The 23,734-nt window shown below is 44.3% G+C and overlaps 1 protein-coding gene and 1 long non-coding RNA gene across 2 annotated transcripts; both read right to left on the bottom strand.

The window, feature by feature from the left end:
* Positions 1-1,128: 1,128 nt before the first annotated feature.
* On the bottom strand, positions 1,129-18,736 carry LOC310683518 (uncharacterized protein; the record flags this gene model as incomplete). The annotated part of the gene is made up of 18 exons (XM_083453451.1): positions 1,129-1,166; positions 2,336-2,442; positions 3,544-3,715; positions 4,436-4,564; positions 5,592-5,684; positions 7,656-7,759; positions 8,985-9,159; positions 9,593-9,694; positions 10,562-10,663; positions 11,676-11,777; positions 12,283-12,381; positions 12,881-12,987; positions 13,338-13,521; positions 14,956-15,057; positions 15,561-15,662; positions 16,322-16,428; positions 16,915-17,086; positions 18,727-18,736. The coding sequence occupies 18 exons, from the start codon at positions 18,734-18,736 to the stop codon at positions 1,129-1,131; spliced, it is 2,007 nt and encodes a 668-aa protein (XP_083309577.1).
* A 1,644-nt stretch (positions 18,737-20,380) lies between these two features.
* On the bottom strand, positions 20,381-23,048 carry LOC310683441. Its single transcript, XR_014514419.1, has 5 exons — positions 22,961-23,048; positions 22,774-22,869; positions 21,173-21,268; positions 20,985-21,080; positions 20,381-20,462 (listed from the first exon to the last, which is right to left on the bottom strand). It is a non-coding gene; the product is annotated as an uncharacterized lncRNA (long non-coding RNA).
* Positions 23,049-23,734: the final 686 nt, after the last annotated feature.

Genomic DNA, 23,734 nt, shown 5'->3' with positions numbered 1-23,734 from the left:
CAATGAGTTCTGGTCCTTCTTCCAAATATGAAGTAAGAAGAAGAAGAAGAGTTTGGATTTGATATCCCGCCTTTCACTCCCCTTCAGGAGTCTCAAAGCGGCTAACATTCTCCTTTCCCTTCCTCCCCCACAACAGACACTCTGTGAGGTGAGTGGGGCTGAGAGACTTCAAAGAAGTGTGACTGGCCCAAGGTCACCCAGCAGCTGCATGTGGAGGAGCGGAGACGCGAACCCGGTTCCCCAGATTACAAGACTACCGCTCTTAACCACTATACCACACTGTAAGATGCTAGACCTAATGGTTCTAAATAAAGGGCTGATTTAACCTCCTTCCGTCAGGCCTGTAAGACAGAGCTATTCCGCCTAGCCTTTAGTTTGAATTCAGCCTGATCTTTTATTTCCCTTCCCTCCCCCTCCCCTTTTATGAAGATCACCCACTCTGAGATCCCACAGCTAAATCTCCCCTGGCCTCCTCACTGGCCCAAGTAGGACTAATTCGGCCAGCTAACCCTGGTGATTATCTAATGCTTATTAGATAGATTTCCCCTAAATTGATTTCTGAACTTTGAATTTTATTGTTATTCATGTTTTTATATTGTATTTTATGCTGCTTTTACAATTGTTTTAAATTTGTTGTTAGCTGCCCTGAGCCCAGTTTTTGAACCGGGAAGGGCGGGGTATAAATAAAAATTTATGATGATGATGATTTAAATAGGAAGCTGTTTTATACCAAGCCAGGTCATGTGCCCATTTATTTTAGACTGGTAGCAGTTCTCCTGGGCTTTAGGTAGGAATCTTTACCAGCCCTACCTGGATATACCGGGGATTGAACCAGAGACATTCTGCATATAGAACAGATGCTCTGCCATTGAACTGTGACCCTTTCCATTGTTTTCACATGACATAATGTCAGCTCCGTCACCGCTGTTTCTGTAAACTGTTAAATCTGAAGCCTTTTGAGCAGTTGCACAGTAATTGTGAAGAGAATTAGACATCGCCATCAAGGTTGGGGGTTGCATTTGAGACTTTATTGCATTAAGTATGAGCCATAGGCCGGCAGCAAGGATGAATGAGAAGACGCCACCTTCTTCCAGAGATGGGTAGAAGCTGAAGACTGCAGCTGACTGCTCATGGGGATTCCTCCTTCACACCTTTTTGGTCATTTCCTTAAGGAGAGGAAACAGAAATCCAGCATGAAAATTTGGACTGATTCAGTTCCTTCCTCCCCATATCTCTAAAGCCCAACTTCCCTGTGTATTGGTAATTCATTAAACAAGCATAATGGTCCGAGAATCTTTTCATTTATTGACTTATCTGCATAGATAAAACACTGAAACAAAGGAACTCTGCTGTGGTTGTATGTACAATTGCTTCAGGATTAATTTTGTGCAGTGTTTTACTGGTACATCAGCAAAGAATGAGGACGACACCAACTGTATGCACAATTAGATCAACTTTGCTTTTTTGCCGTTTTTCTCAGCATACACACAGGCACAAAGCATTGGTAAAACACCACACATGAATCCTGAAGCAATCATACATACAATTGGACCCTTTGGCAATGTTTAATCTATGTATGTCAGTAGTGTTGGAAGAGAGACCTGAAAGAATGGGAAGATGCAGCAAACAGAGATAGATGAATCTGCCAATTTCAGTTTCTCTCATTTCCTCATTTTCCCAGCCTTAAATTCAGATCTCTGCATTTCCTCATCAGATAGCAACAATAATAAAAAATCCTCATGAAAATTCACCAACATTTTAGTACAATTTTTTCCTAACGCGTTTTTGCAAAGCACTTCCTACCATACATTTTTTGTATATAATTTTTGCAATGATATCCATTTTTATGCATATTTTTTCATTTGTGGGTGCATTTTTGCACACATTACTTGACTGGAGAACCAAAAAGCACAATTCAGAGAAGTGCAAATGCCAAAGGATGGCTGTGTTTCAGTTTGCGTATTGTTTCAGAAAGTGTGGATTAGCCTTTAAATGCAAACTGAATCACATTGCTCCCCCTTCTCCAGCAGCAAACGGTGTGTATGTGCAATTTGGAAATTAAAAACTATACATAACAATGGTGGATTCTCAAGACATTGGCTCCCCCTGCAGAAATAAGACTAAGAGTTCAAAAACTCCCCAATCTGGGGAGAAATTCAGATGACAAGCATTTCAGACATATCCAGCCAAGTCACAGTAAAGAGAGTTGGCATGGTGACTACGGGGCACATGACATGTGATATTGGGTAGTTCACTGTTAACTTGAAACAAGGGAATCCTTTGCATGACCCATTTCCCTTGGCTGCTCCATATAAGAGCTGGATGTGACACTCACCTGAACAGAAAGATTCTGGGCAGGTGAACCGGACCTTATAGTCGTGGCAGACACCCCTTTTTCCTTGCTGGGCATTGATGCAAGCGAACCCATTGACTGCATCATTCCTATTCAACGACACAAGGCAGAGTATGGGGGACAAGTATGGTGGGAAAATAGTAGCCAAATTTGAGAGAGTGGCCAGTTCCTGATTTCCAGTATAGGTGGCAAAAGCTGGTTGAACTCCAGTGGACTGCACAGATTGTTTTCCTGCTTACATCAGAAGTTGGGAACCTTCAGTCAACAGGCCCAACTAGACCTGGCAACCCTCCCTGTTTGGCCCACAAGGCTGTTTTTGCTAAGCTATAGTCACCTGCCCCACACCTGATGCCATAGATGGTAGCAGGTGCAGGGCAGGAAAAGTCGTGGCAAAGTGGGGTTTGCAGGAACTGCCTGTCAACTTATTGTGCCTTTACAAGGGCTGACAAACTTTCTGACGGCAAGAGCTGTTTAACAGTAAAATGGACTCCATTGGAAGGTAGTGGACTCTCCTTGGAAGTTTTTAAACAGAGGTTGGATGGCAATCTGTCAGGGATTCTTTAGTTTCAATTCCTGTATTGCAGGGGTTGAACTAGTTGTCCCTTCCAACGCCACAATTCTTTGATTCTGTTTTTTCTAATTGCTGCTGTTATTTGTTTAGGGTGACTTTCTCAAATTTCCTTCCATTTTTTAAAAAAATCATTTGTAGGTGAAATAAGGCAGATTGCCAAAATAGCCATACATTGAAACTGATGGCATGAGTACACCGTTCAAATTCCTGTGAGGGTCATTTCAGGGACAACCATTCTCTAACTCTGAAAGAGCATTGTGCCTCTCAGAGTTAAGCCACCCGATTCATCATCCCAGTCCTGGGACTCAGCTGTACAGCTGCAAAGAAAACGTTTTAAATGTGTTGTAAAGTGCAATATACAAATGCAACACTAGATTTTTTTTTAAAAAAGCATTTTCACAGCGTTTTTTAAAAAATGTGTGTAGATTCCACCCTGGTCTTAAATGCAAAATAAAACAAAATTATACAGTTCTATCCAATTAAGTTCTACTTAGAGAGGAGCTGATGAAATTAATGGACCTATTTTAGTCATGCTCATTAATTCAACAGATTGGAATTAACACTGGATGCAACCTATAGCCACCATCTCCGTCTTCCCAAGTCAGAGAGGAATTCTCACCTGGAAAATATCTGTCCTGTCTGAGAAGCTGGGATTCCATCCACAGTTTGGACCTCGATAGCAATTGGCTTGTTGCAAATGGCTTTTGGATAGTCCTTTTTGAGGTAGTATATCAGCTCATAGTCCCCAGTTGCACTGGGATTGTCCCGGTTTAACCATTTTGTCTTGCAAACTAAGGGAGAAGAAACCAAGAGAGTAGAGTATTAGAAATTGTTGCAAACCTTCCAGCCCCATATTCTTCTCTGCTTATGGTTGCAATAAAAGTAAACCCATGGACATCTATGTTTTCAGAGCATGTAAAGGTAAAGGTAAAAGGACCCCTGACCATTATTTCCAGTCATGGCCGACTCTGGGGTTGCGGTGCTCATCTTGCTTTATTAGCCGAGGTAGCCGGCATACAGCTTCCAGGTTATGTGGCCAGCATGACTAAGCCACTTCTGGCGAACCAGAGCAGCACACGGAAATGCCGTTTACCTTCCTGCCAGAGCGGTACCTATTTATCTACTTGCACTTTGACGTGCTTTAGAACTGCTAGGTTGGCAGGAGCAGGGACCGAGCAACGGGAGCTCACCCTGTTGCGGGGATTCAAACCGCCGACCTTCTGATCGGCAAGTCCTAGGTTCTGTGGTTTAACCCACAGTGCCACCCACAGAGGTCCAAATGAACTGAACTTCTGAGAAACACTGGCCTACGTGTCAGCATAGTTGCAAGTCAGCATGGTGGGCAAACGAACAGAAAACAGCCTAATTCATGCAAAATTAAAGAGATGCAACATGAAGAGTGTTGCAGTCCCCTGAGATCCAGACACAATAGCTTTGCATCCAGTTAATAATAATGATAATGAGATGTACAATTCATGGCTAGAATTTTTCACTTGGATTTTGCTCTTTACCTGGTGCAGGGCTTTGGGGAGTTGTTTGGACTGGCACAGGGTCGATGGGGGTATTAGCTGTCGTTGTCTGCACAGGTAGAGAGTCAACAGGTGTGCTAGCTGCAGGCGTCAGCCCAGACTGATCCTGGCCTGTTGGGAAAGTGATTGGCGCCATTACTTCTGAGAAGGGAGATCTTGGAAAGAAATGGGAAAATCTCCCAACGAAAGAACAGTGGCAAGAAAAATGGATGAATTACGCAGAGCTGGCTAAATTGACATACAAATTGCGGGACAAGGACAACTGTGACTTTAAGGAAGAATGGGAGCATTTTACAAATTATCTAAAAAGACAACAAAATGAACTGGACTCCTTGGCAGGTTTTGAATAAACATACACAGATCTATTGGTTGCTAACAGGGTAGATAGATAAGGTAAGGATATGTATAATTTCATAACATGCAGAGAATAATATGTGCTGAGAAATCAGAGAGAGGAGCTTAGGGAAGTCTCTGGGGTGGGAGGGAGGGTTTGAAGGGGAGTGGGAAAAGGGGGGGGAAGTAATGAGTATGATATGCTTTGATAATCTGTTATGTTGAAATTGTTAATAAAAACATTTTTTTAAAAAAGGAAAGAAATGGGAAAATCAGGATAGATGCTGAAGCTTTTTCCTTCAGTAACACTTCCGCACCAAGGGCTCATCTACACTTCCCTTTGTCCCATAATCTCTTCTCTTCGTTCTGCGATTTCAAGGCACAGGGTCCCAGAGGTTTTCCTTTTGTTCTGTCGCTTTCCCTGAGAAGACCCCCCCGATTACTGCTGAATTGGAACAATCCGTAGAAATGCTGGGATTGAAGCTGGATTATTCCTGCATTGCAGGGGGTTTGGACTAGATGACCATTGGGTCTCTTCCCACTCTGAAGTTCTATGATTGTATGTTTGCCATGTGCTCCGCCATTGCCTTTCCTCAACTCTGCGGGACAGGAAGTGCAGAGTGGTGTCTTGAAAGCATTTCCTTGCCTGAAAATTTTCTCCCCCAATGAAGGTCACAGCTCCGTGGAATATAAACGCGACAAAAAAAATGTAATAATGTGATAATATTTGTATATATGAGGAGCTGTGTGGCTTAATGTTTCCACGTTTTCTAGTTCTTCAGCTGCGCACACCTCCATTCCTTACCTTGAGTGGGGAACTGGTTCGTCTCCTGTGTTGCTGGAACAGGTGCAGCAGTCACAGCAGATGTGGATTCCACCCCAGGCTGGCCTTTTCCTGCTGGAAACATATATGTAATTTAGGTGACATTAGGGATGCGGGTGGCGCTGTGGGTTAAACCACAGAGCCTTGGACTTGCCGATCAGAAGGTTGGCGGTTCGAATCCCCGCGACAGGGTGAGCTCTCGTTGCTCTGTCCCTGCTCCTGCCAACCTAGCAGTTCAAAAGCACATCAAAGGGCAAGTAGATAAATAGGTACCACTCTGGCGGGAAGGTAAATGGCATTTCTGTGCGCTGCTCTGGTTCACCAGAAGTGGCTTAGTCATGCTGGCTACATGACCTGGAAGCTGTACGCCGGCTCCCTCGGCCAATAAAGCGAGATGAGTGCCGCAACCCCAGAGTCGTTGACGACTGGACCTATTGGTCAGGGGTCCCTTTACCTTTACCTAGGAAGAACTTTCTGACAATAATAGCTGTTCAACAGTGGAATGGACCACCTTGGAAGGTGGCGGACTCTGCTTCATTGGAAGTTCTTAAAGCAAAATTGGGATGGCCATCTGTCAGAGAGTCTTTAGCTGTGATTTCTGCATTGTAGGGGGTTGGACTAGGGCAGTGGTGGCAAAGCTATGCCATGCGGGCCAGACAGGACACAGAGCCCTCTCTGTGGGCACGCACACCATTGCCCCAGCAGGGCTGTAGTTTCTGTGCCTGGGGTGAGGGAGAAGGAGGAGAGGAGGGCTTGTGCCATCCAAAGCCTGTGGCACCAGGACCTGGCTAGCGAGCGAGGGGCTGAGCAGGCATTGACTTTTGATGCGCCAGGGCCTCCCGCCAGTCTGTTTTTCCTACTCGGGAGTAAGCCGCCTTGAGTGCAGCAGGGCTTAACTCCCAGGCCAGTAAGCATATAAAGGCGGCAACCTAAGAAGGGGCTGCTGGGTTTACAAGTTCACTGCACTTTCCTATGGAAACCAACAGAGAAATTCATTCTGTGGAAGCTGTGATCAAACGGTAGCCAAAGAAATGGCAAATAATAATAATAATAATAATAATAATAATAATAATAATAATAATAATATATTATTTATACCCCGCCCATCTGGCTGGGTTTATTTATTTATTTATATTTATTTGTTTGTGGGCACACAGACAATCATTATTATCTCATATTAAAAACACCCCTCCAGTGTACACTAGTGGCCAAAATTGTGGAACCTTCTAAAAAAATAAAAAATGCATTTCCGAGGTTTGAAGGCTCATAACACTACTTTGTTTTGGAGTAATACTAGTGGTTTTTTTCTTTGGGGATGCAGGGGGACGCATACCCCTAAACATTTTGTGAATCTAACAGGAGAAGAAATTCACTGTATTTATTTTCCCCAATTTGAACTGTATTTATTTTTCCCCGGTGGTGATTTTCTTGAGTCAAAATGAGAGTAACCCTATACATTTTTTTAAGAAAAAGAAGTACTGAGTTACACCATAAAGTTATATGTCAATGGAAAGATAATTTAATGAAGAATGTAATGCCGTAACTTTTATGAAGGATTATTTATTACAACAGCAGTCATAAAGAAGAAACGTGAAACACACAGAAAAAAAAAGAGATATATAGATTAAATTGCCACGTTGGCACTTTGCGATAAATAAGTGGGTTTTGGGTTGCAGTTTGGACACTCGGTCCCTAAAAAGTTTGCCATCACTGGACTAGGGACTCAGCGACTTTATATGAATAGCTTTGTATGTGTTAAAACACTATGACATCAAAATGGCGCTGTGGAGTCCCATTTTTTGCCAATGGAACTTCACTGTATGAAGTTTACAACGCATTTAACTGGATCGCTTCTTTGATGTGTCTAGATCCAACCTAGGTGAAGGGTGGACCCTTCCCACTATACAATTCTATGACTTTTTTATTCAAATAGAGGACTGCTCCCTGCAAAGCAAGACACCCTGCCACCTTATCCTTAATGCAAAGCCTTTTCAATCAGCTCTGCTTTCTTGTATGATTGAGCTGGGCGGGGTCTTTGTTACTCACCACAGAAGGAATCAGGACAGGTGAACCGCACCTGATAATCAAGGCACATGACGCCTTTTCCCTGGTGGGCATTGACGCAGGCAAATCCGCGGGTAGAATCATTCCTGTTTGGATCACAGGAGGCAAAGCAGACATGGAACAGCTGAAGGAGATAGAGCTCTGGCAGTCATTTGAGGTGACATCCCAACATGGCCAGGGAGGCAGGGAAAGCCAAACCCACAAACAGGAGTGAAGGAAGCTGTCATGGCTTATGGGGAAGTCAGACCCTGAAGCTGTCGTGCTACTGAAGCTGTCCTTCCAGGGCTGCAAGCACCCAACTGACCAGCTATAGAATAGGCATAGGCAAACTTGGCCCTCCAGATGTTTTGGGACTACAACTCCCACCATCCCTGACCACTGGTCCTGTTAGCTAGGGATGATGGGAGTTGTAGTCCCAAAAAATCTGGAGGGCCATGTTTGCCTATGCCTGCCATAGAATGATGCTTCCAACATGGGATGATAGCTTCAGTTCCATGACAGCCTCAGCTGCAAACACCCCATGTGCCTATTCCAGAGGACAGAACAAATCTTAGAATTAGGTCCACAATTCTTATTTCAATTTACAAGAAAGCAGATTCTGAGTAGACATTAGGAAGGACTTTCTTTTGGTATGAGCTGCTTGGCTCTTGGAATGGGGTAGACTCTACTTCATTGGAGGTTGGGTGGCCCTCTGTCAGGAGCAATGGATCCAAACTACAAGAAAGAAGATTCCACCTAAACATTAGGAAGAACTTCCTGACAGTAAGAGCAGTTCGACATTGGAATTTGCTGCCAAGGAGTGTGGTGGAGTCTCCTTCTTTGGAAGTTTTTAAGCAGAGGCTTGACAACCATATGTCAGGAGTGCTCTGATGGTGTTTCCTGCTTGGCAGGGGGTTGGACTCGATGGCCCTTGTGGTCTCTTCCAACTCTATGATTCCATGATTCTATTCTATGATTCCTACATTGCAGCGAGTTGAACTACTGGTGGCTGGAGGCTACTTCCAACCCTACAATTCTATGATTTCACTCAACCCACTCACAGATCGCCAAAGGTCTCATAAAGGCAAACGCCCTTATCATTCCCATTCAAGGCCACCTTCTCTCTGGAGATGGTAAACCTGTGTCTATGAGATATCTGGGGAGACCTTCATAGCTGATAAAGAAGCAGTGTACATAACATCTGCCAGATACATCGTGGAGGAGTCCTGGCTGCCAAAGAAAATTGTTTATAGACAGCCAACTAGGCTCACTTAAGAGCCAGCTCAGACAACTTCTGCCAAACATCTCCAAACTCATCCCATGGAATCTTACACAGCAAACTGTTGCCCAGTCTCGGAAGCTGGGATCCCATCCACTGTCTGGACTTCAATTGCAATTGGATCAAGACAGATTGTGTCAATTTCATTTTCATCCATGATATCAGAGAGGAGTTCGTAGTCCCCAGTCCCAGAAGGATTATCCCGGTCAAACCAATTGGTCTTGCAAGCTGAAGGAGAAAAAGAAATGTGAGTTGTAGCTGGTTAAACAGTGATAACAATGGGAAGGCGTTCTCTGTTTGCCCCCAAGTGGAAACAAGCTGGAGCTACAACAATATGCTGCAGAGTAGATTGCTCCTGCACAGTGTTTCAGCCAATCAGCCCATGCCTGCCCTTCAAGATACTGGAGCGGTAGTCAACCAAGTTTTACTCAGAGTAGACCTATTGAAATCAATGGACCTAACTTAGTCATGTTCATTACTTTCAATTGATCTCCTCCGAGCAGGACTAACTTTGGAGACAATCCTATAAAAAGAATAACCACACAAGTTTAAATTAAGTCGATTTTAAGCAACCACGCTTCTGCCAACTTGGAGCAGGTAACACAACTGAAGGCATATTGCTCACATGCACGCACACACACACACACACACACACACACACCTTGCTCTTGAACTTGGGACCCAGTTTTCACTTCTGGAGAGACAGCAGTTGGGGCTAGAAGGGTAACAGGCTCTAATCCTGCCCCAGGTTGATTCTGGTCACCTGTAGAAAAGAGGTTGATGGCTGGAGTGAAAATGTTCTTGCATGAATGCTATTTATTTCATTATTTAATTTATATCATACCTATCCCCCACGGAGCATCAAGTGGCATGATACATCGTTCCTCACTTAATTTTTTTTAATCTGCATGGCAACCCTCTGAGGTAGGATAAACCGTCATGGCTAAGTAGGAATTTAAACTCTGGTTTGAGTGGGGTTTGAACTCAGCTCCCAAATGGAAGGGTGGGTATGAGGCTGCAATATATAAATATATGCAGGAATACATGCCGCTTAACCAGCTCTTAATTATTTTGAGGTAAAAAAAAGCAAGAGACAAATTCCTTCCCCAAGAAATTATTGGGGGGGGGGGAATAATGCCTTTTACTTCCCCCCACATAAAGCAACTAAACCTATACACCTGCAGGCTTAATGTTCTCTGGAGGGTTTCCTATACAGTGGTACCTCTAGTTACGAACTTAATTCATTCCAGAGGACCGTTCTTAACCTGAAACTCTTCTTAACTAGAGGCATGCTTTCGCTAATGGGGCCTCTTCCTGCTGCTGCGCCGCTGGCACACGATTTCCGTTCTCATCCTGGGGCAAAGTTCTCAACTCGAGGTAACTCTTCCAGGTTAGCAGAGTTTGTAACCTGAAGCGTTTGTAACCTGAGGCGTTTGTAACCCGAGGTACCACTGTATTTAGTTTTAAGCTCTTTCTGCTTTCTCTGTTGTTTCCTGTTTCCTTCTAGGCAAAAGGGTTAGGGATGTATAGAATATCCTAAGAGCAATCTCTACCAGGGGAATACTATAGGTTACCCTTATTTATTCCAAACAGTCCATCTCTTGAAACAGCACTGGTGTTGCTTACATACCTTTTGCTGGGATATTTGGACTGCTTTGCACTTGCTCCAAGGTGGGAGTTGGAGCAGGAGGTGTAACGGGCTCTGGTGCTGGTGTGGACTGGATCTCACCACCTATGGAAAAAGATTATGAGTTTGAGGCTGAAGGAAGGGGACCAGTGTGACTGTGGGAGGCCTTAAAGGAAAAGATACATTCCATTATTTCTTTGATGTTCACCATCCCTTTCTTTGTCCTTCCTTTTCACCCCTTCTCAAGGATCATATATAGAGGGGATGTGTGCCTCTCCCCTGACCCAGTCTGGAGACCACCTGCCCCAGATCCAGAACTAAATCAATTTGGGGTGGGGTCAATGTTTAATTAGGGTTTTCAGAACCCTAATTAAACATAAGGGAAGGAGAGGGAAAAAGGAAGGAGGAGAATTTGCATCTCCCCTGCCAAAAACTCTCAACCTTCCCTACAGGACTGCACCAGCCCACATGACTGAATCCTTTGCTCAACTCAAAGTATTGAATCCTTTGCTCACTGGCAAATGTTCTGGTCAGAGAGACCCCCTGTAGTTTTCCTGTTCAATGCGCTTTCTCCCAGATGGCCTAACCCAGGGCTATCCAGTGCTGTTGTGACTTGACTTGGTTGAACCCAACCCCAGACCCCCATAATTGACCTGATTCAGTTTGGGATTTGGACGAATCCAGTATACAACCCAAACATATAGTGCATACAATGTGGGACTTAACCAGCAGTTGGTTTTTCAACTCCCTGTGTTCTGGCTTTCTGACTGTGATTGTAGACTGGAGAGTATTGGGCTACAGGGCTTGGTGTTGGGGAACGAGATAATTTCTATCAACCCTCTATTGTATCTTTTGTTAACTTTGCCCTGCCTGCCACTCCCCTTGTATTCTGGTGGGATTAACTAGGAAAAATTCTAAGATTAGTCCTGGGCGCATGTTCAGTTTGCTTTAGTTTACAGTCCCTTCACATTTGCTTTCCACTTCATGTTACCAAACCTGCTAGGTCTTCTCCTAAGAATGGCACCCCAAGACCACTTTTCTCTCTAGCACATGGATAGGACTTTTGACACTTCTGTATGTATCCCCAGTATCTCTCAAGAGAGTGTTGCATGCCTACCTTTTACTGGGATTTTTGGACTGCCTTTAATTTCTTCCAAGGTTGGAGGTGGGGCAGGAGATGTTACTGGCTCTGGACCTGGTGTGGATGGGATTTCACCACCTATAGAGGAAGATTCCAATTTGAGGCTAAAAGATGAGGACCAATGCGATGCAGTCGTCCCCCCCAGGAAATGCTATGGCCCTCTGCTTATCCCTTAGACAATTGTTCTTTGAGCTCCACCTCCAGATGCTATCTTCCTTAGGACTGTATACTGTATAACGTGTATATAATCTGCTACTGCTAGGAGATAGGATTATTTCTACTATTTCTTTACTGGCTCTTTAGCTAACGTGCTTTCCTGCTTTCCATTCCCCCAGGATTCCAGACAAATGACGTAGAAGGATTCCTAAAATTAATTCTGGAATTTGAGCAAGTTCATGTAGCTTTCAGTTCCTGTAGTTCCACTTCATGTTACCAAAGTGTATGGAATTTTTCACCTTTTGGTTCTTCTCCCAAGAATGGCATCCAGAGAAGGGCTTTTTCTCCCACACGTGGATAGGATCTCTGACACTTTGGTTATATAGCCCAAGTATTTCTTGGAATAGCTATAGGGTGGCATACATACCTTTCACTGGGATTTCTGGACTGCTTTCAACTTGTTTCAAGGTGGGAGTTGGGGCAGGAGGTGTAACAGGCTCTGGTCCCAGGGTGGTTGGGATCTCACCTATGGAGAAAGCAGATTGCAATTTGAGGCTAAAGGATGAGGACCAATGTGATGGAGTCATCCCTCCCAGGAAATGCTATGTCTCTCTGCTTCTTCCTTAGGCAATTGTTCCTTGCTTTCCATCTCCAGATGCTACCTTCCTTAGGACTGTATACGGCACAACGTGTACGTAGTCTGTGTCTTAGTTCACTTGTTTGAGCTACCTGCTTTCAGAATGTGATGTGCTTGTAGTCTAGAGAATGCTGTTCATCTGTGCCATTCCTTGGTGGTGGGGATATTTGCATTTTCTAATTTGAAATATGGCTATTTATGTGAAATGTGGGATTATGACGCCACCCCAAGCTGCACCAGACTGACAGAAGATGGTGGCTGCATTATTTTTTCTCTTCTCTTTACCTGTACGGGGAACACTATAAGCTAAAGGTGAGAGCGTTCATTCCTGCAAACTAAAGCAAATTATCACTGCATAATTATTAGAAGAGCAGGCTTAGAAACTTACTGGAGCAAAAGGGTGCTGAACAGGTGAACCGTACCCGGTAGTCGTAGCAGAGTTGCCCTTTCGCTTGTTCAGCATTGATGCAGGAAAAGCCAGTGATGACATCATGCCTGCTCAGAGAAAGAAGCAGATAGGTTGCAGTTGCAGGGCACAGAATGTTAGGAGGTATTGAGACAGAGCAAAGTCTGCAACCACAGAAATAGGTGCAGGGATGTAACTCAGTGGTAGAGCATCTGCCTTGCAAGCTTAAGGTACCAGGCTCAGTCACCAGCATCTCTAGGGAGAACTTGGAGAGATCCCTGCCAGCGATCCTAGAGAGCTGCTGCCAGTCAGTTTTCACAATACTGAGCAAGATGGGCAATTGGTTTGACTCAGGGTAAGGAAGCTTCCTATGTTTCTGCAGCTTTGCAGCTAGGCAATTAAAAATTGCATTGCATACAAGAAAGGTTTAACATCTCACACAGCAATTGGTTGCCCAGCCTTCAAAGCTGGGATCCCATCCACAGTCTGGACCTCGATCGCGAGTGGCATTCTGCATATCTCCTGAGGGTGCTTCTGAATGAGGTTAAAAAGGAATTCCTGGTCCCCATCACCCGAAGGATTGTCTTCGTTAAACCAGCGGGTCTTGCAAGTGGAAGGAGACTCTACCAAAAGAAAAGTGATAGGAGGTTTCTTAGAATGCTTATGAAGCATCTGAAGAGGAGAAGGCTTGGTGCCTTGCCAGTGTCCAAGGATAGTCAAATCAAAGGCCTCTGAATTAGGAATTCAGTGCTATGGTTATTTTTCAAATTAATTGGAATCTCTTGTATGATATCTACATCTATACACACATCTATAATTTCCATTATTTTTATCTTCTAGGTCAGACTGTGGGACTTTATGACCCTTATATGTTGTTGGACTCCAGTTCCTATACTCCTCAGCCAGCATGTTCAACTGTCTGGGATGCTGGGAGTCCAGCAAAATCTGGAAGGTCCACAAGTTTCCCATCCCAATTCTAGGTCTTTCTCCAAAGGCTGCACACAGAGAACAACTTGCTCTCCTTCCTGTGGACACCACTTTTGACTCTTGCACATGTCCCAAATGGAGCATTTGTTGAAACAGGCTCTGTGTTGATGACATACCTTGTTTCCCCCCCCTGCTGCAGTGAGCTGTGTTGTGGTGTGTTGGTAGGTGGGAGAGGGTACCGGTACTTACTTGGAGGCTGACATGTTAAGGTAAGAGTCAGTAGCACTTGGTGGGGCTGCAGTGCTTTGACTTCTGAGCAGTGGCAAGGCAGAAGCGTGGTTGTTGTGGTAGAATGCACTGCTGGAACCAATCCAGTGTTCCTGCTGGTGTATTTGCACCATGCCAACCTCTCTGCCGCCAGTCACTCCTAGTAAGCTGCAGCAACACCAGTGATGACAGATCAGGTGAGCACTGCTGACAACTATTACTCAGAGCAAGGAGAAGTCTACTAGAAGGCAGAATGTGGAGGAAGGCATGGTTGTGATCTGTCAGTTAAAGCAATCGTCTGGGACCAACATAGATGAGTTTTTATTTATTTATTTATTAGGAATAGATCTAGGAGCAAAGGCAGATTTAGGGGAGAACAACCGGTTCGCCCACACTGAGCACTGAGTCAAGAAGGTGCCACAGGGAGTCCCACAACAATGACTTAGAACAGAAGGTGAGAGTTGAGCTCCCCCCCCAAAAAAATGTTTTGGGGTGTTGCATAGAGTGCTGCTGAAATTTAAAAGCCCAAAGTCCACCACTGCTAGGAGATGGGATTATTTCTACTATTTCTTTATTGGCTCTTTAGCTAACTTTGTCCTGCTTTCCATTCTCCCGGGATTCCAGACAAATGATGTAGAAGGATTCCTAAAATAAATTCTGGAATTTCAGCAAGTTTGTGTAGCTTTCAGTTCCTGTAGTTCCACTTCATGTTACCAAAGTGTGTGAAATTATCCACTTTTCGGGTCTTCTCCCAAGAATAGCGTCCAGAGAACAGCTTTTCTTCCAGCACGTGGATAGGACCTTTGACACTTCTGTATGAATCCCCAGAATCTCTCAAGATAGCTGTAGTGTTGCATGCCTACCTTCTACTGGGATTTTTGGACTGCCTTTAATTTCTTCCAAGGTTGGAGTTGGGGCAGGAGATGTTACTGGCTCTGGACCTGGTGTGGATGGGATTTCACCACCTATGGAGGAAGATTCCAATTTGAGGCAAAAAGATGAGGACCAATGCGATGCAGTCATCCCTCCCAGGAAATGCTGTGGCCCTCTGCTTATTCCTTAGGCAATTGTTCTTTGAGCTCCACCTCCAGATGCTATCTTCCTTAGGACTGTATACTGCATAACGTGTATATAATCTGCCACTGCTAGGAGATGGGATTATTTCTACTATTTCTTTATTGGCTCTTTAGCTAACTTTGTCCTGCTTTCCATTCCCCGGGATTCCAGACAAATGACGTAGAAGGATTCCTAAAATTAATTCTGGAATTTGAGCAAGTTCATGTAGCTTTCAGCTCCTGTAGTTCCACTTCCTGTTACCAAAGTGTGTGAAATTTTTCACCTTTTAGTTCTTCTCCCAAGAATGACATCCAGAGAAGGGCTTTTTCTCCAGCACGTGGATAGGATTCTTTGACACTTTGGTTATATAGCCCAAGTATTTCTTGGAATAGCCATAGGGTGGCATACATACCTTTCACTGGGATTTCTGGACTGCTTTCATCTTGTTTCAAGGTGGGAGTTGGGGCAGGAGGTGTAACAGGTTCTAGTCCCGGGGTGGTTGGGATCTCACCACCTATAGGAAAAGATTCTGAGTTTCAGGCCACTGTGAAGGAGCAGGCTCTCCAAAGAAGGAGCTACATTTTTTGTGTATTAGCCAAACATTCATTTGTCTTTTTCCCTCTCCTTCCTCCTTCATTCATGAAGAAGCGTCTCCACCCCCATCATTCTACCCAGACACTGAGGTCCAGCGCCGAGGGCCTTCTGGCGGTTCCATCACTGTGAGAAGCCAAGTTACAGGGAACCAGGCAGAGGGCCTTCTCGGTAGTGGCGCCCGCCCTGTGGAACGCCCTCCCACCAGATGTCAAAGAGAAGAACAACTACCAGACTTTTAGAAGACATCTGAAGGCAGCCCTGTTTAGCGAAGCTTTTAATGTTTGATGTACTACGGTATTTTAATATTTTGTTGGAAGCCTCCCAGAGTGGCTGGGGAAGCCCAGCCAGATGGGTGGGGTATAAATAAATTATTATTATTATTATTATTGGGCAAAAAAATTCCTGCATTGCAGGGGTTGGACTAGATGACTCTTGCAGTCTCTTTCAACTCTATAATCCATGCGTTACTTAACCTACAATCTGTGGTTTGACTGACTGCATTCTATTATCTGTTCTACACCCTGAACTAGGAAGAATTTCATCAACAGGATTCAAAGAACAAAGCAGTTAAAAACTTACCAGAGCAGAAAGACAGTGGGCAGGTAAATCGCACCTGGTAGTCATGACAGCGCTTGCCTTTTCCCTGGGAGGCATGAATGCAGGAAAAGCCAGTGCGGGCATCATTGCTGTTCAGAGAAAATGAGTCTCAATAGCCTTGTCTCGTGCTATCACATAGGGTTTTCAATGCATTTTCAATGCCTTAAACTGCAATAATGAAAGGGGACTGCCTAGTCATGCCATAAGATATTTACAGGTATTCCAATAAAAGTAAAAGTTGAAGTCGAGCTTTGCATTTCTTTTACGACAAGAATCAAACCACATCGCCAGTGCAACATTGTGCATGCTTATTCAGAGGTGCAGTGGACTCTCATTCGTTGGAAGTTTTGAAACAGAGGTTAGATGGCCATCTCTCGGGGAGTCTTTAGCTGTGATTCCTTGACTAGGTGACCCTTGGGATCCCTTCCAACTCTACAATTCTATTATTCTTTCATATCTCTAGTTTGGACACAAAATGAAAGCTCAAGACACAACAACAACAACAACAACAACAACAACAATAATAATCCCCCACCAATTTCCAAGACCCATTTCACACAATACTCAATTCTCACGTAGTAAATATCTGCCCAGTCTCAGAAGCTGGGGTCCCATCCAATGTCTGGACCTCTATAGCTGTTGGTTCAGAGCAAATGTCATTGGGATACTTGTCCAAGATGTCAAAGAAGAATTCGTAGTCCCCAGTTCCAGAAGGATCATCTTCGTCAAACCAGCGTGTATTGCAAACTGGGGGATTAACAACAACAAAAATACAAGACAACAAAGTTAAAAATCTCCTGAAACCAAAACACGAAGTACAGATACATCTGTTTTATTGGTGCATGTATAGAAGAAGAGGCAGAAAAGGGACACCAAAAGTGGGCAACCTTTGACCCTCTAGATGCTTCAGAACTACAACTCCCATGAGCCCTGGCCATTGGTCATGCTTGCTGGGCTGATGGGTCCAAGGTTCCCCACATTTGAACTGAAAGGGACTGAAAACTGATGCAAAAGGTGTGCACATAGTGTGGTTCCATTCAACATTTGGAAAATAAGAAAAAGATGGAGAATTCCTTGTGCAAAGGTTCTATTGGGGAACAAGGCCACATAATCCAAAACTCCAAAATCCAGGGAGACCTTTGAATGAGGATGCAGAAGCATCATCCCTAAGTAAAACCACAGCACGTTTTCATGCACACATTGTGATGGGCTTGCAGATGTGCAGTTGGTGAAGGAGGCTGAGATTCTGGTGTGGACTAGACTTTTACACCCACAGGAAATCTATATCTAAGGGGTGCACCCAACTAAGTCTTGCTCAGAGTAGAACCATTAAAATTAATGGGTCTAAGCCCACCATGCTCATTGATTTTAAAGGGTCTATTCTGGGTAGGATTAACACTGCATACAACTCTGTGGACATCTTTATGAGGAAGGGCTGTAACTTTGCAATATGCAGAAGGTTCCAGGTTCAATGCCTGGCAACTCCAGCTAGGGATGAGAAGAGCTCCAGCTTGAAACACCTGGAGAGCCACTGCTAATCAGTGTAGACAATCTTGAGCTATATTGTGCACCATGGGCCCATGCAGTCCTCATCCTAATTTCATGCAGCTGGAGTGGAGCCAGGGAGGGCAGTGAGTGAGAAAAAATGCAATGGGAAATATATGAAATGAATGGATGGATGTAAATAGGAGAGTTGGGGGGGAAGCCCTCTGAAAGTGATTAGCTCAGCTTTCTGGCAAGAATGAGCTGACTCTTCTCTGGTAGCCCACTGGGGGTAGGGAGAAAGAAAGGGGTGACAGAGAAAGGGGGTCACAGAAAGAGATAAAAGAGAGGAAGAGATAGAAGAGGGTGACAGAGAGAGAGAGACAGATAAGCGGGTAGCAGAGAGAAAGAAGGAGGTGGCAGAGAGGGTGGTTGTGACCCCCATATGCTAACCTTTGTGTGGGATAAATCCAGACTCATAGGTTTAAAGCATGAATGGGTTAAGACCATAGAGTAGACTGTTCTGTCAAACTTGGCTAGGTTGCTCCACCTAACCTTGAGAGGTTATCAAGGCTTTGTTCTTTCCTTCCACTGTGTGAACCCTACCAGGCTTAAGCTCGATCCTCCGAGTTTAAACTATGTGGCTTTAGCAAGCTGTCATTGTTTTTCTAAACAAATAATTTAGAAAACATTTGGAACCATTTTGGAACCTAAGTTATACTTACTGCCTGTCTTTCTTGCTACTGTATAGAAAAGCACATGAATCTGACCTTTGATGAGTTGGTAAGTAAACCATTTTTAACTTACCAAATGTGTGGTCTCTTTCTTTTCTAAGGGAAGTTGGGAAATTTGGAAGCAACAGGGATATTTTAAAAAGTTTAACAGCATCTGTTTCCACACTTTACTTGGCTGCATGTTTTGTGATTTTAAATCTCTGCTGGGACTATGCCACCAAAAAGTACTTGCCCCAAACCTGGATCTAGGCATCTAGGGAATTCTCCTTTTATTTTACCATATTTAGTATTTTTTATTTTTAACCAATATACAAATCAAATTAACATTCAAATTGATCCCATCCACCACTGGATTCAGCCCTGCCCAATACTGGCATGTGGCCCACCAACAGATTAGAAGGGCGTCCCTCCCTTTACCAATTGTTATTTTGTCTGTCTCTCCTCTCTGCTCATCCCTACCTTTCTGGGGGCTTTGGGTAAGAATCTGCTCTGAGTCAGGGGTTGGTGCTAGAGATGCAAAATGTTCCTCTCCACACTCATCATCATCATCATCATCATTAAAATGACCATCATTTTCTACAGAGATGGATACAAAGTAGATAATGATTGCCCCCCATACCGTACCAACCGAGGATGCACTGTGAACACACCAATGGGGTCCAAGGACCTAATTCTGAACCATTTAAGTGTGTCTATTTGGAAACTTGGGGCTGGGCCAAAAGATTTTTGAGAAACTGCCCCTCACAAACATTGATCCAGTCCCCTCTCCTAGTTCATCAATCTTTCAAAGGTTGAGGAAGTGTTGTAGCTCAGTGGTAGATCATCTGCTTTGCATGCAGAAGGACCCAGGTTAAATCCTTTCTTACCTCCCTTTTGACTCTCAGCACTGGTGGTTTCTTCTGGTCCAGGTTGAGGTGTCTGAGCTGGCGGAAAAGTTGTCTCTGGTCCCAATTGAGCTTGGGCGGTGGGAGCTGAAGAAGAAGATTAGAGGTGAAACTTGTGTTGTATCTTTTTTGGGGGGGGGGGAGTGAGGCATGTGGGTTTCCCAGGGGTATATGGTTAGCCAGGGTGGAAACAGGAAGCTGGACTAGATGGTGAGGTCTGAATCTAGATTCAATCCAGATCATGCAAACATCAGCAGAGCCCAACTGGGTCTGATTAGCCACCTCTTTCTCCTCTTCTTACCCCCCTTCTGACCCCCTGGAGTGGTGGTTTGTTCTGGTCCAAGGTGAGGGGTCTGGGCTGAAGGTAAAGTAGTTTCTGGTCTTAATGGAACGTGGGGAGTGGAGGCTGAAGAAAAATGCCATAGGTGAAACTTGTGGTTCAGCCTTAGTAGTATCAGATGCATATATTTCTCCATGGGGATTTTTGACCCATGAAAGGCCAGCCTGTTTTCCTCCACTTGTGACAGGTGTCTATATTTGCAAATCAAACAAATATCAGAAAGGATGTTGAGTGTCCAGGAAGCCCTGTCATCCAAAGGAAATGGAACCAGGTACCTCTACGCAGAAATTCCTATATCAACTCAAAAGTGAGGACTCTTCAATATTCTACATGACACATCAACAGAGCTAAATTAAGTCTGTGCCTTGCCATCTCTTTCCCTTTTTCTTACCTCCTTTCTGACCTTCAGCACTTGTGGTTTGCTCTGGTCCAAGGTGAGGTGTCTGGGCTGGAGGAAACGTTGTTTCTGGTCTCAATGGAACCTGTGGGGTGGGCTCTGAAGAAAGAGTTCAAAGATTATTGTTCTAGATGACTCAAATGGCAACAGATCCCAACAGTTGATTAGACATCTCTGTTTCCATTCCTACCTCCCTTCAGAATGGTGGTTTGTTCTGGTCCAAGGTGAGGTGTCTGGGCTGGAGGGAATGTCGTTTCTGGTCTTAATGGAACCTGGGGAGTAGGCTCTGAAGAAAGAGTTCAGAGATTAAACTTGGGGTGCAGACTTGGGAGTGGTAGCTGAACTGTGGGGTTCTGTGCCTCCTTGAAGGAATGCTCATTTGCTTCAATTCATTCTTGATATTTATATTTGTAAATTAACCAAATATCACAAAGGACATTGTGGGTGTTCAGTGCAGTCTACCACCCAAAGAAAATGCAGTTGGGTGGCATCTCTTCCAGAAATTCTAGTCACCTCTTAGACGTGGGGAACACACAATATTATAGATCAGTGGTTCCCAATTGATGAGCTGAGAACCCTGGGGGGGGGGTCTGCATAACCCACCCCGGGGCGTCTGTGGCACCATTCACATAACAAAAACTACAATAGGTACCGGTATGTCAAAATTTCAAAAGCATAGGGTGCATGGCTTGGCTTTTGAAAAACAGAGGGCCAGCAGCACTTAGCTAATTATGAACTACTATTCTAGAAGACTCAAATGGCAACAGATCCCAACCAGTTGATTAGACACCTCTGTTTCCATTCCTACCTCCCTTCAGAATAGTGGTTTGTTCTGGTCCAGGGTGAGGCGTCTGGACTGGAGGTAAAGTTGTCTCTGGTCTCAATGGAACCTGGGGCGTGGGCTCTGAAGAAAGAGTTCAGAGATTATTGTTCTAGATGACTCAAATGGGAAACAGAACCCTACAGTTGATTAGACATCTCTGCTTCCATTCCTACCTCCCTTCAGAATGGTGGTTTGTTCTGGTCCAAGGTGAGGCGTCTGGACTGGAGGTAAAGTTGTCTCCGGTCTCAATGGAACCTGGGGAGTGGGCTCTGAAGAAAGAGTTCAGAGATTAAACTTGTGGTGCAGACTTGAGAGTAGCAGCTGAAGACATTTCTCTGTGGGCTTCTGTGCCTCCTTGAAGGAATGCCCACTTGATTCAATTCATTCTTGACATTTATATTTGTAAATTAAGCAAATAACACAAAGGACATTGTGGGTGTTCAGTGCAGTCTACCACCCAAAGGAAATGCAGTTAGGTGGCATCTCTACCTAGAAATTCTAGCCACCTCTTAGACGTGGGGAAAACACAATACTCTAGATCAGTGGTTCCCAATTGGTGATCTGTGGACACTCAGGGTCTGTGGCACCATTCACATAACAAAAACTTCTACAGAGATATCAAAATGTTCAAAAGCACGGGGTGCATGGCTTGGCTTTTGAAAAACAGAGGGCCTGCAGTATTAGCTAATTAGGAACAACTGTTCTAGATGACTCAAATGGCAACAGATCCCAACCAGTTGATTAGACATCTCTTTTTCTATTCCTACTGTAACGGTGCAATGACATTTCCGCCCCTTGGGCTTGCCCTCATGTAAATATAATGCAACCATCTCACAGTACACCAGTTACATGAATTTCTACAGATTACCCCATATTATCTAGTGGGGGACTTGTGTGAGGGAAAACTTTATGATTTGGAGTCTCAGGTAGGATTTGATCAAATAAACAAGAAATATTTTATTAAACAAAGGACACTTCTGGTTATAATGTTATTTCAGGAAACCGTTCACCTAATAATATTTATACTAAACCTAAGTGTTGTTATGGACTTCTGATCAAGCACAGCTTGCTTTAAACTTCAGTTGCTTATGTTCAGTTACTTCGCTTCAGGTAGATCTTCCAGGTTTTTAGACTAAAGGGTAAATGTTCAGCTTATTTCCAGTTATTTGACTTCAGTTCTTTCTCAGTTGCACAGCTGTTGCCGCTTAATACCTTGGTTCTTAAACAAGGTGGTACTTCTTGTCAGTTACACACCCCTTTGACAACCCTGCTGCTGAGGTACTCCAAGCAACAGACCCAAGGGATCACCACACCCCTCTTAACTGGTTTGGGAGTATTCCCTTTTTGTAGCAGAATCTCTCCCCTCCTGACTGGAATGAGACTTAAGTAGATGGTATCATTCCAGCTTCTACTTCTCCTGGCTCAGCCTCAGCTTCCCAGTTAATTCTTGGCCTATTACTCTCACGGGACACCATACACTGTCCTTCACACTAAACTCATAGACTCCATTCTGTAGCTTTTGATATATTCCTCAGAGTGGATGTTTCTACCCAGAACCAACTCTTTCTCTTCTCACTCCCTATCTCCCAAACTGAAACCTGTCTCCCAACCTAAAACCTGTTTCTCCAAATCCTCTCCTTTTCAACTCCCTCTCTTGGAACCCCGGCCAATGAGAAGCTGCCATTCATTAACTGTTTGCGGGCAGGGAAAAAGAAAAAGAAAACACTTGGTAACCCAACCTGCCCAGAAAAACAAACTTTTCCATCATACCTACCTCCCTTCAGAATGGTGGTTTGTTCTGGTCCAGGGTGAGGCGTCTGGACTGGAGGTAAAGTTGTCTCCGGTCTCAATGGAACCTGTGGAGTGGGAGCTGAATAAAGAGTTCAGAAATTATTGTTCTAGAAGACTCAAATGGCAATAGATCCCAACCAGTTGATTAGACATCTATGTTTTATTCCTACCTTCCTTCAGAATGGTGGTTTGTTCTGGTCCAGGGTGAGGCGTCTGGACTGGAGGTAAAGTTGTCTCCGGTCTCAATGGAACCTGTGGAGTGGGAGCTGAATAAAGAGTTCAGAGATTATTGTTCTAGGTGACTCAAATGGCAAACAGTTCCCAACCAGTTGATTAGACATCTCTGTTTCCATTCCTACCTCCCTTCAGAATGGTGGTTTGTTCTGGTCCAAGGTGTGGTGTCTGGGCTGGAGGGAATGTCGTTTCTGGTCTTAATGGAACCTGGGGAGTAGGCTCTGAAGAAAGAGTTCGGAGATTAAACTTGGGGTGCAGACTTGGGAGTGGTAGCTGAACTGTGGGGTTCTGTGCCTCCTTGAAGGAATGCCCATTTGCTTCAATTCATTCTTGACATTTATATTTGTAAATTAACCAAATATCACAAAGGACATTGTGGGTGTTCAGTGCAGTCTACCACCCAAAGAAAATGCAGTTGGGTGGCATCTCTTCTCAGAAATTCTAATCACCTATTAGATGTGGGGAACACACAATATGTGTGATCAGTGGTTCCCAATTGGTGATCTGCGGACCCCAGGGGGTCTGCATAACCCACCCAGGTGGTCTGTGGCACCATTCACATAACAAAAGCTACTATAGAGATATCAAAAATTTCAAAAGCATGGGGTGCATGGCTTGGCTTTTCAAAAACAGGGGGCCTGCAGTATTTAGCTAATTAGGAACAACTGTTCTAGACAACTAAAATGGCAACAGATCCCAACCAGTTTCCA

The sequence above is a fragment of the Podarcis tiliguerta genome, assembly GCF_965153285.1.
Source record: "Podarcis tiliguerta genome assembly, chromosome: 8".
Classification (NCBI taxonomy): Eukaryota; Metazoa; Chordata; class Lepidosauria; order Squamata; family Lacertidae; genus Podarcis; species Podarcis tiliguerta.
This window is presented reverse-complemented; position numbering and strand designations above follow the sequence as displayed.